Source organism: Molothrus aeneus, unplaced genomic scaffold (assembly GCF_037042795.1).
Source record: "Molothrus aeneus isolate 106 unplaced genomic scaffold, BPBGC_Maene_1.0 scaffold_198, whole genome shotgun sequence".
NCBI lineage: Eukaryota > Metazoa > Chordata > Aves > Passeriformes > Icteridae > Molothrus > Molothrus aeneus.
Window position 1 is genome coordinate 118,603 of NW_027098861.1, and position 24,012 is coordinate 142,614.

The 24,012-nt window shown below is 61.0% G+C and overlaps 1 protein-coding gene across 1 annotated transcript; it reads right to left on the reverse strand.

The window, feature by feature from the left end:
• Positions 1-497: 497 nt before the first annotated feature.
• GPT (glutamic--pyruvic transaminase) lies at positions 498-22,224 on the reverse strand. The gene is made up of 11 exons (XM_066570036.1): positions 22,021-22,224; positions 17,408-17,497; positions 17,183-17,291; positions 15,063-15,193; positions 12,321-12,564; positions 9,408-9,487; positions 9,181-9,317; positions 6,976-7,150; positions 5,386-5,541; positions 2,205-2,317; positions 498-752 (listed from the first exon to the last, which is right to left on the reverse strand). Exons 1-11 carry the CDS (start codon positions 22,222-22,224, stop codon positions 662-664), a joined length of 1,530 nt encoding a protein of 509 aa, XP_066426133.1. The 3' UTR covers positions 498-661.
• Positions 22,225-24,012: the final 1,788 nt, after the last annotated feature.

The following is a 24,012-nucleotide window of genomic DNA, read 5'->3' on the forward strand; positions in this document are numbered from 1 at the left end:
ATTTGGGATTTGGGGTTTCAGGATTTGGGATTTCAGGATTTGGGGATGCTGGGATTTGGAAGATTTGGGAATTGGGGATTTGGGATTTCAGGATTTGGGGATTTTGGGACTTGGGGATTTGGAGATTTGGGCACTTCAGGACCCTGGGATTTCAGGATCCTCTTGGATTTGGGACTTTGGGATTTGGAAGATTTGGGATTTCCGGATTTGGGATTTCAGGATTTGGAATTTCAGGATTTGGGATTTCAGGATTTGGGGATTTTGGGACTTTGGGGATTTCAGGACCCTGGGATTTCAGGATCCTCTTGGATTTGGGACTTTGGGATTCCAGGATTTGGGCTTTACTCCCAGGCTGTCCCCGCTGCTGCTCCACGCCCAACTCCCGCGGGAATTCTCCCCCCCCCCCTCCAAATTCCCAAATTCCCACAAAACTCCCCAAAATCCCCCCAAAAACCGCCACCCCACCCCCCCCGCCGCCCCCCTCGGGTGCCACCACCGCCGGTCACTGTCCTTTATTTGGGGACACGGGAGGGGCGGGGGACCTGCCCCGCAATTCCCAAAAAACAGAGAGAGGCACCCGAGACACCTCGAGACCACCCAGGGGACAGGAGGGGACAGGAGGGGACAGGAGGGGACAAAGGGGGCGTGGCCACCCCCCTGGTTAAGAGAATTCCTGGACGAACTTGGTGTAGAAGGAGCTGAGCTTTTCCAGAAGGATCTTCAGCTTCTCCGTGGGCGGCAGGATGGTCATCCTGGAGAGGGGCGGGGGGGGGGACGATGGTGGAAAACAAATGAAAATTTGGGAAAATTTGGGGAAATTTGGGAAAATTTGGGGAAACGAATCACAAAATTCCCGCCCTCGAAAATTCCGGCGGGAGGCAAAAAAAAAAAAAAAAAAAAAAAAAAAAAATCCAAAACAAAAATTCAAATTTTTTTTCTCCCCCACCCGCCCCCGGTTTTGCACAGGAAGCGCCAGAAGTTGGGGCCGAGGAAAAGGGTGGGGTGGGGATTGGGGGGTTTGGGAATTTGGGAATTTAAAAATTTGGGGATTTGGGGATTTGGGAATTTAAAAATTTGGAGATTTGGGATGGGGGGTTTGGGATGGGGGATTTGGGGATTTGGGATGGGGGATTTGGAGATTTGGGGATTTGGAGATTTGGGATTTTGGGATGGGGGGATTTGGGAATTGGGAAATTTAAAAATTTGGGGATTTGGGATGAGGGATTTGGGGATTTGGGATGGGAGATTTGAGGATTTGGGAATTTGGAAATTTAAAAATTTGGGGATTTGGGATGGGAGATTTGGGGATTTGGGAATTGGGGGATTTGGGGATTTGGGGTGGAGGAACAGGGAATTTGGGATTTGGGATGGGGATTTGGAAATTTGGGATGGGGGGATTTGGGAATTTGGAAATTTAAAAATTTGGGGATTTGGGAATTTGGGATGGGGGGATTTGGGAATTGGGAAATTTAAAAATTTGGGGATTTGGGATGGGGGATTTGGGATGGGAGATTTGGGGATTTGGAAATGTAAAAATTTGGGGATTTGGGGATTTGGGATGGGGGGATTTGGGAATTGGGAAATTTAAAAATTTGAGGATTTGGGATGGGGGATTTGGAGATTTGGGAATTGGGAAATTTAAAAATTTGGGCATTTGGGATGGGGGATTTGGGGATTTGGGGGATTTGGGGGATTTGGGGGATTTGGGGGTTTGGTGTGGGAGGATTTGGGGATTTGGGAATTTGAGGATTTGGGGTATGGGGATTTGGGGGTTTGGGAGGGGAGGAGTTGGGGATTTGGGATTTTGGGGTGGGGGGATTTGGGATGGGGGAACAGGGAATTCGGGGTGGGATCCCCCACAAATGGGGAATTTGGGATGAGGGATCTGCCAGGAACAGGGAATTTGGGGTGGGATCTCCCACAAATGGGGATTTTGGGGTGGTGGTCTCAGGAACAGGGAATTTAGGATGGGATCTCCCGGGAACAGGGAATTTGGGATGAGGGATCTGCCAGGAACAGGGAATTTGGGGTGGGATCTGCCGGGAACAGGGAATTTGGGGTGGGATCTCCCACAAATGGGGAATTTGGGGTGGGGATCTCTCAAGAACAGGGAATTTGGGGTGGGATCTGCCAGGAACAGGGAATTCGGGGTGGGATTTGCCGGGAACAGGGAATTTGGGATGAGGGATCTGCCGGGAACCCACCGGAAGTGGTAGGTGCCCTCCTTCTGTCCGAAGCCGCTCCCGGGGACGACGCAGATTCCGGTTTCCTCCAGGAGCCTCATGCAGAAGAACATGTCCGGGCTCTGCTTCTTCTCCTGGGAATTCGGGATGCAATCCCAGGGTCGGAAAAACGGGGATCCAATCCCGCAGGGCTCATCCCACACACCCCACGTGGATTGGGATCCATCCCCACGAGCCCCACATGGATCAGGATTGATCCCAGTGAGTCCCACAACTCCTGGGATTGATCCCAATGAGTCCCACATGGATCGGGATTGATCCCAACGAGTCCCACATGGATCGGGATTGATCCCAGTGAGTCCCACAACTCCTGGGATTGATCCCAATGAGTCCCACATGGATCGGGATTGATCCCAGTGAATCTCACATGGATCAGGATTGATCCCAATGAGTCCCACATGGATCGGGATCCATCCCCAATGAGTCCCACATGGATCGGGATTGATCCCCAACGAGTCCCACATGGATCGGGATTGATCCCAGTGAGTCCCACAACTCCTGGGATTGATCCCAATGAGTCCCACATGGATCGGGATCCATCCCCAACAAGTCCCACATGGATCGGGATTGATCCCAGTGAATCTCACATGGATTGGGATCCATCCCCATGAGCCCCACATGGATCAGGATTGATCCCAACAAGTCCCACAGGGATCGGGATTGATCCCAACGAGTCCCACAACTCCTGGGATTGATCCCCACGAGTCCCACATGGATCGGGATTGATCCCAATGAGTCCCACATGGATCGGGATTGATCCCAATGAGTCCCACATGGATCAGGATTGATCCCAGTGAGTCCCACATGGATCGGGATTGATCCCAGTGAGTCCCACATGGATCGGGATTGATCCCCACGGGTCCCACATGGATCGGGATTGATCCCAATGAGTCCCACAACTCCTGGGATTGATCCCAATGAATCCCAACATTTCCCAGTTGGGATTCCGTCCATCCCAGTTTGGATCCCACCCATCCCCAACATCTCCCAGTTTGGATCCCATCCATCCCCACATCTCCCAGTTGGGATCTCATCCATCCCAGTTTGGATCCCGCCCTTTCCCGTGTTCCTGGTTGGGATCCCGTCCATCCCAGTTGGGATCTCGCCCATTCCCACATCTCCCAGTCTGGATCCCATCCATCCCAACATCTCCTGGTTGAGATCCCGTCCATCCCAGTTGGGATTTTGTCCATCCCAGTTGGGATCCCATCCATCCCAACATCTCCCAGTTGGGATCCTGTCCATCACAGGATGGATCCCATCCATCCTCTTTGGGATTCTGTCCATTCCCACATCTCCTGGTTGCGATCCCGTCCATCCCAACATCTCCCACTCCCAGTTTGGATCAAGCCCATCCCCAACATCTCCCAGTCTGGATCCCGTCCATCCCAACATCTCCCAGTTGGGATCCCGTCCATCCCAACATCTCCCAGTTGGGATCCCGTCCATTCCCACATCTCCCAGTTGGGATCCCGTCCATCCCAGTCTGGATCCCGTCCATCCCAACATCTCCCAGTTGGGATCCCGTCCATTCCCACATCTCCCAGTTGGGATCCCGTCCATCCCAGTCTGGATCCCGTCCATCCCAACATCTCCCAGTTGGGATCCCGTCCATTCCCACATCTCCCAGTTTGTATCATGTCCGTTCCCACATCTCCAGGTTGGGATCCCGTCCATCCCAGTGGGGATCCCTCCCATCCCCTCATCTCCCAGTTGTGATCCCGTCCATCCCAACATCTCCCGCTGTGTCTCCCGCCCATTCCCACATTCCCGCTGTATCTCCCTCCTGTTCCCACATTCCCGCTGTATCTCCCTCCTGTTCCTGCTGTGTCTCCCTCCCGTTCCCTCATTCCCGGGGTGTCTCCCTCCCGTTCCCTCATTCCCGGGGTGTCTCCCTGCCGTTCCCGGGGTGTCTCCCTCCCATTCCCTCATTCCCGGGGTGTCTCCCTGCCATTCCCTCATTCCCGGGGTGTCTCCCGCCCGTTCCCTCATTCCCAGGGTGTCTCCCTCCCGTTCCCTCATTCCCGGGGTGTCTCCCTGCCGTTCCCTCATTCCCGGGGTGTCTCCCTGCTGTTCCCGGTGTGCCTCCCTCCCATTCCCTCATTCCCGGGGTGTCTCCGTCCTGTTCCCTCATTCCCGGGGTGTCTCCTGCCCGTTCCCGGGGTGTTTCCCTCCCGTTCCCCCGTTCCCGCTGTGTCTCCTGCCCATTCCCGCTGTGTCTCCCTCCCGTTCCCTCATTCCTGGTCTGCCTCCCTCCCATTCCTGCTGTGTCTCCCACCCATCCCCGTGTTCCTGCTGTGCCTCCCTCCCATTCCCGCATTCCCGGTATGTCTCCTGCCCGTTCCCTCATTCCCACTGTGTCTCCCTCCCATTCCCTCATTCCCGGGGTGTCTCCCTGCCGTTCCCTCATTCCCGGGGTGTCTCCCTGCCGTTCCCGGGGTGTCTCCCTCCCGTTCCCTCATTCCCGGGGTGTCTCCCTGCTGTTCCCGGGGTGTCTCCCTCCCGTTCCCTCATTCCCGGGGTGTCTCCCTGCTGTTCCCGGGGTGTCTCCCTCCCGTTCCCTCATTCCCGGGGTGTCTCCCTCCCGTTCCCTCATTCCCGGGGTGTCTCCCTCCCATTCCTGCATTCCCGGGGTGTCTCCCTCCCATTCCCTCATTCCCGGGGTGTCTCCCTGCCGTTCCCTCATTCCCGGGGTGTCTCCCTGCTGTTCCCGGGGTGTCTCCCGCCCGTTCCCTCATTCCCGGGGTGTCTCCCTCCCGTTCCCTCATTCCCGGGGTGTCTCCCTGCTGTTCCCGGGGTGTCTCCCTGCTGTTCCCGGGGTGTCTCCCTCCCGTTCCCTCATTCCCAGGGTGTCTCCCTCCCGTTCCCTCATTCCCGGGGTGTCTCCCTGCTGTTCCCGGGGTGTCTCCCGCCCGTTCCCTCATTCCCGGGGTGTCTCCCTCCCGTTCCCTCATTCCCAGGGTGTCTCCCTCCCGTTCCCTCATTCCCGGGGTGTCTCCCTGCTGTTCCCGGGGTGTCTCCCTCCCGTTCCCTCATTCCCGGGGTGTCTCCCTCCCGTTCCCTCATTCCCGGGGTGTCTCCCTGCCATTCCCGGGGTGTCTCCCTGCCGTTCCCGGGGTGCGTCCCGGCGCGGTTCCCGGACCTTGGCGGCGGCCACGGCGCGGGGCGGCAGGTCGATGCGGGGGAAGGAGTACATGGCGCCCTGCACGGGGTTGCAGTGGATCCCGGGCGTGCGGTTGAAGATCTCCTCCGTCATCCGCGCCTTCTCCGCCAGCGCGCTCAGCACCGCCTCCTTCTCCTGCAGCCGGAAAAACGCACCCGGGTCTGATCCAGGACATCCCATTGTCCCGTTGTCCCATTGTCCCATTGTCCCATTGTCCCATTATCCCATTGTCCCATTATCCCATTATCTCATTATCTCATCCCATCCCATCCCATTATCCCATCTCATATTATCCCATCTCATCCCATCCCAATTCCATTATCCTATTATCCCATCCCATTACCCCATTACCCCATTACCCCATTATCCCATCCCATTATCCCATCCCATCCCAATTCCATTATCCCATCCCATTGTCCCATTATCACATTACTCCATTATTCCATTATTCCATTACCCCATTATCCCATTATCTCACCCCATCCCATCCCATCCCATTTTCCCATCTCATCCCATCCCAATTCCATTATCCCATCGTCCCATTATCCCATTGTCCCATTATCCCATTATCTCATCCCATCCCATTATCCCATCCCATCCCAATTCCATTATCCCATTATCCCATCCCATTGTTGCATTATCCCATCACCCATTATCCCATTATCCCATCCCATTGTTGCATTATCCCATCACCCCATTACCCCATTATCTCATCCCATCCCATCCCAATTCCATTATCCCATGCAATTACCCCACTACCCCATTACCTCTTTATCCTGTTATCTCATCCCATCCCAATTCTGTTACCCCATCCCATTACCCCATTCCCATCCCATTATCCCATTACCATATTATCTCATCATCCCATCATCCCATTATCCCACTATCCTATTCTCCCATTCTGCCATTATCTCATCATCCCATTATCCCATTATCCCATTACCACATTATCTCATTATTCCATTATCCCATCCCAATTCCATTCCATTCCATCCCTTCCCATCCCATTATCCCGTTATCCCATTATCCTGTTATCCCATTATCCCATTATCCCATTGTCCCAGTTCTAATCCAATCCCATCCCGCTGCTCCGTACCACCTGGAAGCGCTCACAGGACAGGTTTGGTTGGATCCCACGACCATGGATCCCACCCCATGGATCCCATCCCATCCCCAATCCCAACCCCAATCCCAATCCCATGGATTCCAATCCCAATCCCAATCCAATCCCATAGATCCTAATCCTAATCCCGCTGCCCCGTACCGCCTGGAAGCGCTTGTAGGACGGCTCTCTGGGCTTGGGCGGGTCCATGACCATGGATCCCATCCCATGGATCCCATCCCAACCCCAACCCCAATCCCAAGGATCCCAATCCCAAGGATCCCAAGGATCCCATCCCAATCTCATGGATCCCAGTCCCGCGGCCCTGTACCGCCTGGAAGCGCTCGTAGGACGGCTCCCATCCAATCCCATGGATCCCATCCCAACCCCAATCCCAAGGATCCCAATCCCAAGGATCCCAAGGATCCCATCCCAATCCCATGGATCCCAGTCCCGTGGCCCCGTACCGCCTGGAAGCGCTCGTAGGACGGCTCTCCGGGCTTGGGCGGGTCCATGATGGTGTCCAGGATCATCTGTCCGAGCACAGGCGGGCACAGACGGACGGACACGAGCTTGGACAGCTCGGCCTTCACCTCGGGGTGCAGGTTCACCACCTCCATGTAGCCGCCCCGCAGGCCGCACCTGCCCCACATGCCGGGATCAACCGGGAACGCCGGGAATGCCAGGAATGCCGGGAATGGGGACGGGGAACCGAGCGGTGGGAGATGGGGATGGGAGCCATGGATGGGGTTTGGGATGGGAATCCATGGATGGGAACCACTGGAGAGGCACCCATGGATGGGACCCATGGATGGGAACCTATGGAGAGGCACCCATGGATGGGATCCATGGATGGAGGTCTGGGATGGGGATCCATAGATGGGATCCATGGATGGGAACCTATGGAGAGGCACTCGTGGATGGGATCCATGGATGGGAACCTATGGAGAGGCACCCATGGATGGGATCCATGGATGGGATCCATGGATGGGAACCTATGGAGAGGGACCCATTGATGGGATCCATGGATGGAGGTTTGGGATGGGATCCATGGAGAAGGACCCATGGATGGGAGATGTCGGTGGGATCTATGGGTGAAGAGCCATGGATGGGGTTTGGGATGGGAATCCATGGATGGGAACCATTGGAGAGGCACCCATGGATGGGATCCATGGATGGGAACCACTGGAGAGGCACCCATGGATGGGATCCATGGATGGGAACCATTGGAGAGGCACCCATGGGTGGGAGATGTGGGGGGGATTCATGGGTGGGGTCCACGGATGGGGTTTGGGATGGGAATCCATGGATAGAAACCTATGGAGAGGCACCCATGGATGGGACCCATGGAGAGGAACCTTGGGAAAGGACCCATGGATGGGATCCATGGAGAGGAACCTATGGAGAAGGACCCATGGGTGAGAGATGTGGTTGGGATACACAGGTGGGGTCCGTGGATGGGATCCATGGGTGGGGATTTGGGGTGGGATCCATGGATGGGAACCTTTGGAGAGGCACCCATGGATGGGATCCATGGAGAGGAACCTTGGGAAAGGACCCATGGATGGGATCCATGGATGGGAACCATTGGAGAGGCACCCATGGGTGGGAGATGTGGGTGGGATCTGTGGATGAAGAGCCGTGGATGGGGGTTTGGGGTGGGAATCCATGGAGAAGCACCCATGGATGAAACCCATGGACAGGAATCTTTAGAGAGGCACCCATGGATGGGATCCATGGATGGGATCCATGGATGGGAAGCTATGGAGCAGGACCCACCCATGGATGGGGCTCTGGGATGGGAATCCATGGATCAAACGTGGCATCCATGGAATCTCAACATCTGCATCCAGTGCCACCCGCAACCCCAGTCCAGGGGATCCATGGGGTGGTGGCACTTCCGTCCTACATCGCCTCCATCCCTACCCCAGCAGATCCATGGGGTGGTGGTGGCAGCCCCAATCCCACCATCAGAAAATCCGTGGGGTGGTGGTGACATCTCCATCCCCAGTCCATGACATCCATCGCCAATCCATGACTCCACCCAGGAGATCCATGGGGTGGTGGCCTCTCCATCCCCAGTCCATGACCCCAAACCCAGGAGATCCATGGGGTGGTGGTGGCATCTCCATCCCCAATCCATGGCATCCATGGCAATCCATGACTCCAACCCCAACCCCAGCAGATCCATGGGGTGATGGTGGCCTCTCCATCCCCAATCCATGACCCCAGTCCCACCCCAGCAGATCCATGGGTTGGTGGCACCTCCATCCCCAATCCATGACAATCCATGACCCCAATCCCACCCCCAGCAGATCCATGGGGTGATGGTGGCACCTCCATCCCCAGTCCCACCCCAGCAGATCCATGGGGTGGTGGTGGCACCTCCATCCCCAGTCCCACCCCAGCAGATCCATGGGGTGATGGTGGCACCTCCATCCCCAGTCCCACCCCAGCAGATCCATGGGGTGATGGTGGCACCTCCATCCCCAGTCCCACCCCAGCAGATCCATGGGGTGGTGGTGGCACCTCCATCCCCAGTCCCACCCCAGCAGGTCCATGGGGTGATGGTGGCACCTCCATCCCCAGTCCCACCCCAGCAGGTCCATGGGGTGGTGGTGGCCTCTCCGTCCCATCCGGCCGGCGCTCCCCCCGGCGTTCCCAGGACTCACTCTCCCATGAATCCCTTGGAGATGGAGTGGAAGGAGGCCAGCTCCACCGAGTCCGCGTAGGGCGGCCCCAGCTCCATCAGGACCTTCTTGAAGGAGTGGAAGGCCGAGCCCTCGGCGTAGATGTTGTCCTGGTACACCTGGCATGGGGACATCCCGGGATGTCACCGGGAATTCCGGGCTTTTCCCAGGAATGGGGGACGCGCCCAGGTCACCTCGGCCCCGCCCACCTCATCGGCCAGCAGGAAGAGCTTCTCCTCGTAGGCGAACTTGATGACCTGCTCGATGCACTCGCGGCTCTGCACCTGGCCTGCGACAACCGCGATAAACCATGGGTGCCACCCGAGATACACCATGGGTGCCACCACATGGATCCCACCTGAGATACACCATGGGTGCCACCACAGGGATCCCACCCGAGATACACCATGGGTGCCACCCCATGGATCCCACCCGAGATACACCATGGGTTCCACCCCATGGATCCCACCTGAGATACACCATGGGTGCCAGACCATGGATCCCACCCCATGGATCCCATGGATCCCACCCGAGATACACCATGGGTTCCACCCCATGGATCCCACCTGAGATACACCATGGGTTCCACCACAGGGATCCCACCCGAGATACACCATGGGTTCCACCACAGGGATCCCACCCCATGGATCCCATGGATCCCACCCGAGATACACCATGGGTTCCACCCCATGGATCCCACCTGAGATACACCATGGGTCCCACCCCATGGGTGCCACCCCATGGATCCCACCTGAGATACACCATGGGTGCCAGACCATGGATCCCACCCCATGGATCCCATGGATCCCACCCAAGATACACCATGGATCCCACCCCATGGATCCCATCCGAGATACACCATGGGTGCCACCCCATGGATCCCACTCGAGATACACCATGGGTGCCACCCCATGGATCCCACTCGAGATACACCATGGGTCCCACCCCATGGGGGCCACCCCATGGATCCCACCCGAGATACACCATGGGTCCCACCCCATGGGGGCCACCCCATGGATCCCACCCGAGATACACCATGGGTGCCACCCCATGGATCCCACCCGAGATACACCATGGGTCCCACCCCATGGATCCCATGGATCCCACCCCACAGACCCCATGGATCCCACCCCATGGATCCCACCTGAGATAGCCCATGGGTGCCGTCCCACAGATCCCACCCCATGGATCCCACCCCACGGATCCCATCCCACAGATCCCACCCCATGGATCCTATCCCACAGACCCCATGGATTCCACTCCATGGATCCCATGGATCCCCCATCAGATATCCCACCCCACAGACTCCACAGACCCCACAGATCCCACCCCACAGACTCCATCCCATCCCATTGATCCCATCCCATGAATTCCACTCCCATGGATCCCACCTCATCCCATGGATCCCACCCCACAGCCCCACAGCCCCACAGCCCCACAGCCCCACAGCTCCACATCCCCACAGACCCCACAAACCCCAGAGCCCCACAGCCCCACAGCCCCACAGACCCCACCCCCCCGTGTCCCACAGCCCCACAGCCCCACAGCTCCACATCCCCACAGACCCCACAAACCCCAGAGCCCCAGAGCCCCAGAGCCCCACAGCCCCACAGACCCCACAGCCCCACAGACCGAACCCCCCGTGTCCCACAGCCCCACAGCGTCACAGCCCCACAAACCCCCCAGCCCCCACGGCCCCCACAGCCCCACAGACCCCAGAGCCCCACAGCTCCACATCCCCACAGACCCCACAAACCCCACAAACCCCACAGCCTCACAGCCCCACAGACCGAACCCCCCGTGTCCCACAGCCCCACGGCCCCACGGCCCCACGGCCCCCATAGCCCCCACATCCCCACAGCCCCACAGCCCCACAGCTGCACAGCCCCACACACCCCACACACCCCACAGCCCCAGAAACCCCACATCCCCACAGCCCCACACACCCCAGAGACCCCACAGCCCCACACACCCCACACACCCCACAGCCCCACAGCCCCACAGCCCCACAGACTCCATCCCCCGTGTCCAACCCCACAGCCCCAGAGCCCCACAGCCCCACATCCCCAGACCTCACAAACCCCACAGCCCCACAAACCCCACAGCCCCCACGGCCCCCACAGCCCCACAGACCCCAGAGCCCCACAGCTCCACATCCCCACAGACCCCACAAACCCCACAGCCTCACAGCCCCACAGACCGAACCCCCCGTGTCCCACAGCCCCACGGCCCCACGGCCCCCATAGCCCCCACATCCCCACATCCCCACAGCCCCCACAGCCCCACAGCCCCACAGCTGCACAGCCCCACACACCCCACACACCCCACAGCCCCAGAAACCCCACATCCCCACAGCCCCACATCCCCACAGCCCCACAGCCCCACAGCCCCACACACCCCACAGCCCCACAGCCCCACAGCCCCACAGACTCCATCCCCCGTGTCCAACCCCACAGCCCCACAGCCCCAGAGCCCCACAGCCCCACATCCCCAGACCTCACAAACCCCACAGCCCCCACGGCCCCCACAGCCCCACAGACCCCAGAGCCCCACAGCTCCACATCCCCACAGACCCCACAAACCCCACAGCCTCACAGCCCCACAGACCGAACCCCCCGTGTCCCACAGCCCCACGGCCCCACGGCCTCCATAGCCCCACAAACCCCACAGCCCCACATCCCCACAGCCCCACATCCCCAGGCTTCACAAACCCCACAGACCCCACAGCCCCACATCCCCACAGCCCCACATCCCCAGGCTTCACAAACCCCACAGCCTCACAGCCCCACAGACCGAACCCCCCGTGTCCCACAGCCTCACATCCCCACAGCCCCACAGCCCCATAAACCCCACAGCCCCACAGCCCCACAGCCTCACAGCCCCACAGTCCCACAGCCCCCACAGCCCCACAGCTCCACAGCCCCACAGCTGCACAGCCCCACAGCTGCACAGCCCCACACACCCCACAGCCCCACAGCCCCACAGACCCCACATCCCCACAGCCCCACATCCCCAGGCTTCACAAACCCCACAGACCCCACAGCCCCACATCCCCACAGCCCCCCAGCCCCACATCCCCACGGCCCCCCGGCCCCACGGCCCCGGCGTCCCCGCGGCGTTACCGGTGGGGTTGCCGGGGTTGATGATGCACAGCGCCCGGGGGTTGCAGCGCCGGCGGCCCTCGGTCAGCGCCCGCCGCAGCTCGGCCACGTCCAGCGCCCAGCAGCGCTCCTCGGCCAGGTAATAATTGACCTGCGCCGCCTCCAGCTCGGCCAGCGCCGCCGAGTACAGCGGGTACTGCGGGATCGGGATCAGCACCCCCGTGCGCGACGAGCCCGAGCCGCACACCAGCAGCTTCAGAATGTTCTGGAAGGGAGGGGACAGTCAGGGGCACAGCCAGGGCACAGCCAGGGGACAGTGGGGGGACAATCAGTGAGTGGGGATCGGGACATGGAGGGGACAGCCAGGGGACATCCAGGGGACAGTCAGGGGACAGCCAGGGGGTGGGATGGGGACATGGAGGGGACAATCAGGGGACAATCAGGGGACAATCAGGGGGTGGGGATCGGGACATGGAGGGGGACAGAGAAGGGAAAATCACGGGATGGGAATCGGGACATGGAGGGGACAATCAGGGGATGATCAGGGGGTGGGGATTGGGACATGGAGGGGACAGCCAGGGGACAGTCAGGGGGTGGTATGGGGACATGGAGGGGACAGAGATGGGACATTGAGGGGTCAGAGTGGGGTGGGAATCAGGACATGGAGGGGACAGAGAGAGGACAGTCACGGGATGGGGATCGGGACATGGAGGGGACAGTCACGGCGTTGGGATCGGGACATGGAGGGGACAGAGAGGGGACAATCACGGGATGGGAATCAGGACATGGTGGGGACAATCAGGGGACAGTCAGGGGGTGGGATGGGGACATGGAGGGGACAATCAGGGGACAGCCAGTGAGTGGGGATCAGGACATGGAGGGGACAGCGAGGGCACAGTCAGGGGACAGCCAGGGGACAGTCAGGGGGTGGGATGGGGACATGGAAGGGACAATCAGGGGGTGGGATGGGGGACAACGAGGGGATGGAGATGGGACATTGAGGGGTCAGAGTGGGGTGGGAATGAGGACATGGAGGGGACAGAGAGGGGACAATGAGGGGACACCATGGGGTGGGAATCAGGATATGGACGGGACAGAGAAGGGACAATCACGGGATGGGAATCAGGACATGGAGGGGACAATCAGGGGACAATCGGGGGTGGGATGGGGCACAGTGAGGGGGCAGCGCCGCCGAGTACAGCGGGCACAGCCAGGGGACAGTCAGAGGACAGCCAGGGGACAATCAGGGGGACAGCCAGGGCACAGCCAGGGGGTAAGGATGGGGACATGGAGGGGACATGGAGGGGACAGCCAGGGGACAGTCATGGGGTTGGGATCGGGACATGGAGGGGACGGAGAAGGGACATTGAGGGGTCAGAGTGGGGTGGGAATCAGGACATGGAAGGGGACAGAGAAGGGACAATCACGGGATGGGGATCGGGACATGGAGGGGACAATCAGGGGACAGTCAGGGGACAATCAGGGGACAATCAGGGGGTGGGGTGGAGGACAGCGAGGGGACAGTGAGGGGACAGCGAGGGGATGGCGAGTGGACAGAGTGGGGTGGGAATCAGGACATGGAGGGGACATTGAGGGGACATGGTTGGGGTGGAGATCAGGAGATTGAGGGGACAATCAGAGGACAGTGAGGGGACAGTGAGGGGACAGTGAGGGGATGGGTTGTGGTGGCAGTCATGACATTGAGGGGACATTGAGGGGACATGGCTGCGGTGGCGATCAGGACATTGTGGGGACATTGAGGGGACAGTGAGGGGACATGGGGTGGCATGGGAACAATGAGGGGACAGGATGGGGACAGGGTTGGGGTGACATGGGGACAATGAGGGGACAGGACAGTGAGCACAGGGGACAGCGGGGACAACGGACAGGATGGTGGGGACAATGAGGGGACAGAGGAGCTCGGGGGGCACAGCCCGGGGACAACCGGACGGTGGCACACGAGGGACAGGGAGGTGACACCGCCGCGCCACCATCGCCACGGCAACCACGCGGCCCCGGCGACACCGCGGGGAGCTGGCGCTGTCCCCGGGGCGGGCGTGGGGACACCAAGTGCCACCACCCCGAGCGCCACCACCCCCTCCTCCAGCCACACAAAGGTCCCTTTGTCACCGCCCGCCGTGGGAACGGCCCGGGGGTGGCACCGAGCCCGGGGGGTGGCACCGAGCCCGGTGTCCCCGGGATGGCGCGGGATGGGGGTGGTGGCACCGCGCTCCGTGTCCCCAGGATGGGGGTGGTGGCATTGGTGTCCCCGGGATGTCACGGGGGTGGTGGCACCGCTCAGTGTCCCCGGGACGTGGCGGGACAGGGCGGGTGGTGGCATCGGTGTCCCCAGGATGTCATGGGGGTGGCGGCCCCTGTCCCCTCGGTGTCCCCGGGGCGTGGCGGGGCGGGACAGGGCGGGTGGTGGCATCGGTGTCCCCAGGATGTCACAGGGGTGGTGGCACCGCGCTCGGTGTCCCCGGCATGTCACAGGGGTGGTGCCCCCACGCTCGGTGTCCCCGGCATGTCACAGGGGTGGTGGCACCGGTGTCCCCGGCATGTCACGGGGGTGGTGGCCCCACGCTGGGTGTCCCCGGCATGTCACGGGAGTGGTGGCCCCTGTCCCCTCGGTGTCCCCGGCATGTGACGGGGGTGGCGGCCCCTGTCCCCTCGGTGTCCCCGGGGCGTGGCGGGGCGGGGCAGGGGGTGGCGGCCGTGTCGCGGCCGTGTCGCGCCCGTGTCGCGGCCGTGTCGCCGCCGTACCACGATGGCGTCGCTGGCGCCCGTGGACAGGAAGATGTTGTCGGGCTGGGCGGGGACGCCGTCGCGACGCTCGATGTAACGCGCCACGTCCTCGCGGACCAGCTGCACCCCGGGGCTGGCGCTGTACGCGCCTGGGGACAAAGGGGACAGCGACACTGTCACCTCCCCCCGCGCGGGGGCACCTCGGCCGGCGCTGGGACAGCGGGGGGGGGGGACAGGGGACAGCGGGGGTGTTGGGGACACTGGGGGGCATTGGGGACATTGGGGGGCATTTGGGGGCATTGGGGACATTGGGGATGTTGGGGACACTGAGGGGCATTGGGGGACATTGGGGACATTGGGGGCCATCGGGGACATTGGGGACATTGGGGATGTTGGGGACATTGGGGGCATTGGGGGACATTGGGGATGTTGGGGACATTGGGGATATTGGGGACATTGGGGACATTGGGGACATCGGGGACATTGGGGACATTGGGGATGTTGGGGACATTGGGGGCATTGGGGGACATTGGGGACATTGGGGATGTTGGGGACATCGGGGACATTGGGGACATTGGGGATGTTGGGGACATTGGGGGCATTGGGGGACATTGGGGATGTTGGGGACATTGGGGATATTGGGAAATGGGGACATTGGGGACATTGGGGATATCGGGGGGATGTTGGGGACATCGGGGATGTTGGGGACATTTGGGACATTTGGGGACATTTGGGGACATTGGGGGACATTGGGGATATTGGGAAATGGGGACACTGGGGACATTGGGGACACTGGGGGGTATTGGGAGCACTGGGGACATTGGGGGGACATTGGGATATTGGGGGGATGTTGGGGACATGGGGGGGCATTGGGGGACATTTGGGGATGTTGGGGACATTGGGGACATCGGGGATGTTGGGAAATGGGGACACTGGGAGGCATTGGGAGCATTGGGGACATTGGGGGGACATTGGGGACACTGGAGATATTTGGGGACATTGCGGGGGACATTGGGATATTGGCGGGACATTGGGGACATTGGGGACATTGGGGACATTGGGGACAGCCACACTGTCACCTCCCCCCCGAGTGGTGGCACCTCAGCGGGTGGTGCGGACATTGTTGAGGGGACTTTGGGGACACTGGGGACATTGGGGACATTTGGGGACATTGGGGGGACATCGAGGACATCGGGGATATTTGGGGACATTGGGGGGACATTGGGGGACTTTGGGGACATTGGGGGGACATTGGGGGGACATTGGGGACACTGGGGACATTCCAGGGGTGGGGGACGGATGGAGTTGGGCGCTGGATTTGGGATTTTGGGGCTTGAGGGATTTTGGAATTTGGGGGTTTTGGGGCTTCTTGGATTTGGGGATTTGGTCCTTGGGGGATTTTGAGATTTGGGGTTTTGGGGATTTTGGGATTTGGGGATTTTGGGATTTGGGGTTTTGGGGTTTGTGGGATTTTGGGGTTTGGGATTTGGAGGCTTGTGGGATTTAGGGATTTGGGATTTTGGGGTTTGTTTGGTTTGGGATTTGGGATTTGGGGATTTTGGGGTTTGGGGTTTGGGATTTTGGGGTTTGTTTGGTTTGGGATTTGGGATTTGGGGATTTTGGGGTTTGGGGTTTGGGATTTTGGGGTTTGTTTGGTTTGGGATTTGGGATTTTGGGATTTTTGTGGGATTTTGGGGTTTGGGATTTTGGGGTTTGGGATTTTGAGATTTAGGGATTTTGAGATTTTGGGATTTTGGGGTTTTTTGGGATTTGGGATTTTGGGGTTTTTGGGTGCCACCCACCCACGCTCTGTCCCCCGCAGGCCCCCAGCAGGCGCCGGGCGCTCCTTGGGATTTTGGGATTTTTGTGGGGTTTTGGGGATTTTGGGGTTCGGGATTTTGGGATTTTGGGGTTTGGGATTTTGGGATTTGGGATTTTGGGATTTGGGTTTTTTTTGGGATTTCGGGGTTTTTCGGGTGCCACCCACCCACGCTCTGTCCCCCGCAGGCCCCCAGCAGGCGCTGGGCGCGCTCCTTGGGATTTTGGGATTTTTGTGGGGTTTTGGGGATTTTGGGGTTGGGGATTTTGGGATTTCGGGGGTTTTTTTGGGATTTTGGGGTTTTTCGGGTGCCACCCACCCACGCTCTGTCCCGCGCAGGCCCCCAGCAGGCGCTGGGCGCGCTCCTTGGCGTCGCTGGGCAGGGACTCGTCCTTCATCAGCTCCGGGCACAGGCACAGCGCCGCCACCTGCCCGGGGACACCGCGGTGACACCGGGGCCACGCTGGGGACACCGGGGCCGTGGCGGCGGCGGTGGCACCCCGGGGGCGGCAGCGGTGACCCCGCGGTGTCCCCGGGGCCGCACCTGGCGCAGGAAGGTGATTGGCTGCTGGCCCATGGCGTGGGCGTCACCGATGTTGGCCTTGATCACCTCCGAGAAGGGCTTGGGGACACCCTGGGGACAAAGGGACAGCGATGAGGGGACACAGGTGGGGACACCCTGGGGACAAAGGGATGGCGATGAGGGGATAGGGATGGGGACACCCTGGGGACAAAGGGACAGCGATGAGGGGACACAGGTGGGGACACCCTGGGGACAAAGGGATGGCGATGAGGGGATAGGGATGGGGACACCCTGGGGACAAAGGGACAGGGACAAGGAGGAGGGGACGGTGGGGACACCCTGGGGACAAAGGGACAGCGATGAGGGGACACAGGTGGGGACACCCTGGGGACAAAGGGACAGCAATGAGGGGACACAGGTGGGGACACCCTGGGGACAAAGGGACAGCGATGAAGGGACACAGGTGGGGACACCCTGGGGACAAAGGGACAGCGATGAGGGGACGGCAATGGGGACACCCTGGGGACAAAGGGACAGGGACAGCGATGAGGGGACACAGGTGGGGACACCCTGGGGACAAAGGGACAGGGACAGCGATGAGGGGACACAGGTGGGGACACCCTGGGGGCAAAGGGATGGCGATGAGGGGACACAGGTGGGGACAAAGGGACAGCAATGAGGGGACAGGGATGAGGACACAGGTGGGGACAAAGGGACAGCGATGAGGGGACGGTAATGGGGACACCCTGGGGACAAAGGGATGGCGATGAGGGGACAGGGATGAGGACACAGGTGGGGACAAAGGGACAGTGATGAGGGGACACAGGTGGGGACACAGGTGGGGACAAAGGGATGAGGGGACAGGTGGGGACAAGGGGACAGGGATGGGGATGGAGACAAGAGATGAGGGGACAGGGATGAGGGGACAGGGATGGAGACAGTGGGGACAAGGATGGGGAAAAGGGACAGGAACAGGGATGGGGACGGGGACGGGGTGGGGACAAGGGACAGGGACAGGGATGGGGACACAGGATCAGAACAGGGACAAAGGGGACAGGGCAGAGGACGGGGACAGCGATGGGGACAGGGATGGGGACAAGAGACGAGGATGAGGGCAGGGGACAGGGACAGGGAAGGAATGGGGACATTGGGGAATAGGGAACAGATGGCAGGGACAGGGATGGGGATGGGGGACAGGAACTGGGGACAGGGACAGCAGGGATGGGGATGGGGACAAGGGACAAGGACAGGAATGGGGACAGGGACAAGGGACAGGGATGGGGATGGGGGACAGGAACTGGGGACAGGGACAGCAGGGATGGGGATGGGGACAAGGGACAAGGGCAGGAATGGGGACAGGGACAAGGGACAGGGACAAGGGACAGGGACAAGGACAGGAATGGGGACAAAACCAGGTCAGGGCTCCTGTCCCCACCCAGGCCTGTCCCCACCCAGGGCCACCCCCGCTGTCACCGCCAGGGCGGTGGCGCCACCACCCCCGTAATGTCCCTTGTCCTGGGAGTGGCCGCGACCTCGGGGACCTCGGGGACCTCGGGGACCTCGGGGACCTTGGGGACCTTGGGGACACCGGGGACCTTGGGGACACCGGGGACCTTGGGGACACCGGGGACCTTGGGGACCTTGGGGACCTTGGGGACACCGGGGACACCGGGGACATTGGGGACCTCGGGGACACCGGGGACATTGGGGACCTTGGGGACACCGGGGACATTGGGGACACCGGGGACCTTGGGGACCTTGGGGACATTGGGGACACGGGGCAGGGCGGCAGCGACGTCCCCACCCCCGCTCGGGCCGGACTTTGGCCACCGCGGACTCTGCCCCGGGTGGCACCGCCCCGATTGTGTCACCCGTGTCACCTGCGGTGTCACCCGCGGTGTCCCCGGCTGACCCCAACACCCCCCCCGGCACCGCCCAGTGTCACCGGGGGGAGGAGGGGACAGAGGGGACAGTGGGGGACACTGAGGGGACACTGGGGGACACTGAGGGGACACTGAGGGGACACTGAGGGGACACTGGGGGGACATTGGGGGGACATTGAGGGGACACTGAGGGGACACTGAGGGGACACTGAGGGGACATTGGGGACACTGGGGGGACATTGAGGGGACACTGGGGGACACTGAGGGGACACTGGGGGGACATTGGGGACACTGAGGGGACACTGGGGGGACATTGAGGGGACATTGGGGACACTGGGGGGACATTGGGGGACATTGGGGGACATTGGGGACACTGGGGGGACATTGAGGGGACATTGGGGGACACTGAGGGGACACTGGGGGGGGTGGGGACACCCTGGTTTAGGGGAGTTCCGGGATTTTGGGGGTGCCCTGGGGGTAAAAAACTTTTCTAGCGGGAAAATTGGGGTTTTTTGGCGGGAAAAATCCTTTTCTTGGGGGAACAAAACCCTTTTTGGAGGCAGAAAATCCCCCTTTTTGGGGGGAAAAATTCCTTTTTTGGGGGGGATGAAACCCCATTTTTGGGGAGATAAAAATTCCCTTTTTTGGGGAAAAAAATCCCATTTTTGGGGGGGTGAAACCCCTTTTTTGGGGAGATAAAAATTCAATTTTTTGGGAAAAAAATCCCATTTTTTGGGGGAAAAAAATCCCTTTTTTGGGGAAAAAAAATCCCATTTTTGGGGGATAAAACCCCTTTATTGGGGAGATAAAAATTCCGTTTTTGGGGAAAAAAATCCCATTTTTGGGGGGAAAAAATTCCCTTTTTTGGGGAAAAAAATCCCATTTTTGGGGGGATAAAACCCCTTTATTGGGGAGATAAAAATTCCGTTTTTGGCGAAAAAAATCCCATTTTTGGGGGGAAAAAAATTCCCTTTTTTGGGGAAAAAAATCCCATTTTTGGGGGGATAAAACCCCTTTTTTGGGGAGATAAAAATTCCCTTTTTTGGGGAAAAAAAATCCCATTTTTGGGGAAAAAAATCCCTTTTTTGGGGAAAAAAATCCCATTTTTGGGGGGATAAAACCCCTTTTTTGGGGAGATAAAAATTCCCTTTTTTGGGGAAAAAAAATCCCATTTTTGGGGAAAAAAATCCCTTTTTTGGGAGAAAACTCCATTTTTTGGGGGAAAACTCCATTTTTAGGGGGGGATAAAATCCAATTTTTGGGGCTGAACCCCCCATTTTAGGGGCAGGAGGGGCCAAATTTGGGGCGCCCCATTTGGTGGGGGCGGGGGCAGGGAGGGAAACCCGGGATTGGGGGGTCCCGATTTTGGGGTTTGGGGGGGGGTCCCCATTTTGGGGGGTCCCGATTTTGGGGTTTGGAGGGGTCTCAATTTTGGGGGGGGGTCCCGATTTGGGGTTGGGGGGTCCCGATTTTGGGGTGTGGGGTCCCGATTTTGGGGGGTCCCGATTTTGGGGTGTGGGGTCCCGATTTTGGGGAATTTTCTCCATTTTGGGGAGAATTCCCGGGTTTGGGAAGGAGGTCCCGGTTTTGGGGGGGTTATCCCGGTTCCGGGGGGGTTATCCCGGTTCTGGGGGGGTTATCCCGGTTTTGGGGGGGTTATCCCGGTTCCGGGGGGGTTATCCCGGTTCTGGGGGGGTTATCCCGGTTTTGGGGGGGTTATCCCGGTTCCGGGGGGGTTATCCCGGTTCTGGGGGGGTTATCCCAGTTTGGGGTCGGGATATCCCGGTTCTGGGGGGGTTATCCCGGTCCAGTGGGGTTATCCCAGTTTAGGGGGGCTTATCCCGGTTTTGGGGGACTTATCCCGGTTCAGGGCCGGTTATCCCGTTTCTGGGGGGGTTATCCCGGTTCTGGGGGGCTTATCCCGGTTTGGGGTTGGGATATCCCGGTTCGGGGGGGGTTATCCCGGTTTTGGGTGGGGTTATCCCGGTTTAGGGGCGGGATGTCCCGGTCCGGGGGGTTGTTCCTGGTTCCTGGGGGGCATTTCCCGGTCTAGGACTGGCTGCCCCCGTTCTTGGGGACATTTCCCGGTCCAGCACGGGCTGTCCCGGTTCTTGGGGGCATTTCCCGGTCCAGCACGGGCTGTCCCGGTTCTTGGGGGCATTTCCCGGTCTAGGAGGGGCTGTCCCGGTTCTTGGGGGCATTTCCCGCTCCAGGAGGGGCTGTCCCGGTTTTTAGGGGCATTTCCCGCTCCGCTGTCCCGGTTTTTAGGGGCATTTCCCTCTCCGCTGTCCCCTTCTCCCGCTCCGCTCCGCTCGCTCCCGTTGCCCAGGCTCCGTCCCCATTTCCCCCCCGCCTTGTCCCGCTCCGCTCGGGTTTTTATCCCGCTCGGGTTTTGCCCCGCTCCGGTTTTGCCCCGCTCCGCTCGGGTTTTGCCCCGCTCGGGTTTTGTCCCGCCCCGCTCGGGTTTTGCCCCTCTCTGCTCGGGTTCTGCCCCGCTCCCCTCGGGTTTTGCCCCGCTCGGGTTTTGTCCCGCCCCGCTCAGGTTTTTTGCCCCGCTCCGCTCGGGCTTTGCCCCTCTCTGCTCGGTTTTTGCCCCTCTCCGCTCGGGTTTTGCCCCTCTCTGCTCGGTTTTTGCCCCGCTCCGCTCGGTTTTTGCCCCTCTCCGCTCGGGTTTTGCCCCTCTCCGCTCGGGTTTTATCCCGGGTTATTTTTGGGTACTTCTGGGGAGTTGTTTTTTCTTTGTCCCGGTACCTTGCGCAGCTCCTGCTCGATCTCCATGGCGCGGATGACGATGGGGCCGCGCACCGCGTACTCCACGCGCCGAACCGCGGGGTTCATGGACTCGGGGGTCAGCACCGGGCCCCGCCGCGCCCCCGCCGACCCCGCGGCCGCCGCCGCCGCCGCCGCCGCCATCGCCAGGAGCCTGCGGGGCCGCAGCGCCCTCAGCGCCCGCATCACCCCCGGCGACACCGCGGGACAACCGCGACACCGCCCCCGGGGCAGCGGGGAGGGACCGGGGGACAGCCCGGGACAATCGCGACACCGCCCCCGGGGCAGCGGGGAGGGACCGGGACAACCCGGGATAATCGGGGAGGGACCAGGACAACCCGGGATAATCGGGGAGGGACCGGGACAACCCGGGACAATCGCGACACCGCTCCTGGGGGCAGCGGGGAGGGATCAGGACAACCCGGGATAATCGGGGAGGGACCAGGACAACCCGGGATAATCGCGACACCGTCCCCGGGACAACGGGGAGGGACCGGGGGACACCCCGGTATAATCGGGGAGGGACCGGGGGACAGCGGGACAATCGCGACACCGCCCCCGGGGCAGCGGGGAGGGACCGGGACAACCCGGGACAATCGCGACACCGCCCCCGGGACAACGGGGAGGGACCGGGACACCCCGGGATAATCGCGACACCGTCCCCGGGACAACGGGGAGGGACCGGGACAACCCGGGACAATCGCGACACCGCCCCCGGGGCAATGGGGAGGGAGCGGGGGACAGCGGGACAATCGGGGAGGGAGCGGGGGACAGCGGGACAATCGCGACACCGCCCCCGGGGCAGCGGGGAGGGACGGGATGGGGGCGACACCGCCCCGGCACCCCCGGGGCCGCCCCCGGTAACCCCGAAAGTTCCCCCCGGGCGCTCCCTGGGCCGGGGCAGCGACGGCAACGGGCGGCAACGGCAACGGGCAAAGGGCAACGGGCACCGGGGCGGGACCGGGCACGGGACAGCGAGCGGCAACCGGCCCGGGGCAACAACGGGCACGGGGCAGCAACGGGCACCGGGCAGCAACGGGCACCGGGCAATGGGCACCGGGCAATGGGCACCGGGCAATGGGCACCGGGGGAGGGGACAGCGGGAACGCGGGGACAGCAGCGGAGCGGGGACAAACGGGGAAGGGGACACCGGGAATGGGACACCGGGAATGGGACACCGGGAATGGGACACTGGGAATGGGGACAAACAGGGAAGGGGACACCGGGAATGGGGACAAACAGGGAAGGGGACACCGGGAATGGGACACCGGGAACGGGAGTGGCACCGGCACCGGAGAACGGGGACAAACAGGGAAGGGGACACCGGGAATGGGACACTGGGAACGGGAGTGGCACAGGGAAGGGGACGCCGGGAACGGGACACCGGGAATGGGACACAGGGAATGGGACACCGGGAATGGGGACACCGGGAATGGGGACACCGGGAATGGGACACTGGGAACGGGACACTGGGAACGGGAGTGGCACAGGGAAGGGGACGCCGGGAACGGGACACCGGAATGGGGACAAACAGGGATGGGACACCGGGATGGGGACACCGGGAACGGGAGTGGCACCGGCACCAGCACCAGGGACAGATGGCACCGGGACCGGGCACGGGGATGGCACAGGGAAAGGGACACCGGGGATGGGGACAAACAGGGATGGGGACACCGGGAACGGGACTGGCACCGGCACCGGGGACAGGTGGCACGGGGGTGGCACAGGGAAGGGACATCGGGATGGGGACACCGGGGATGGGGACAAACAGGGATGGGGACATTGGGAACTGGACTGGCACCGGCACCGGGGACACCGGGAACGGGACACGGGGAAGGGGACGCCGGGATGGGGACACCGGGAATGGGACACAGGGAATGGGACACCGGGAATGGGGACACCGGGAATGGGGACACCGGGAATGGGACACTGGGAACGGGACACTGGGAACGGGAGTGGCACAGGGAAGGGGAC

Excerpts from the sequence above, each read along its gene's own strand:
- GPT (XM_066570036.1), bottom strand. The coding sequence starts at position 22,224 with ATGCGGGCGCTGAGGGCGCTGCGGCCCCGCAGGCTCCTGGCGATGGCG. Across the intron at positions 17,498-22,020 it reads TCGAGCAGGAGCTGCGCAAG|GGTGTCCCCAAGCCCTTCTC; the intron begins GTACCGGGACAA and ends CTTTGTCCCCAG. Across the intron at positions 15,194-17,182 it reads CTGCGCGGGACAGAGCGTGG|GCGCGTACAGCGCCAGCCCC; the intron begins GTGGGTGGCACC and ends CTTTGTCCCCAG.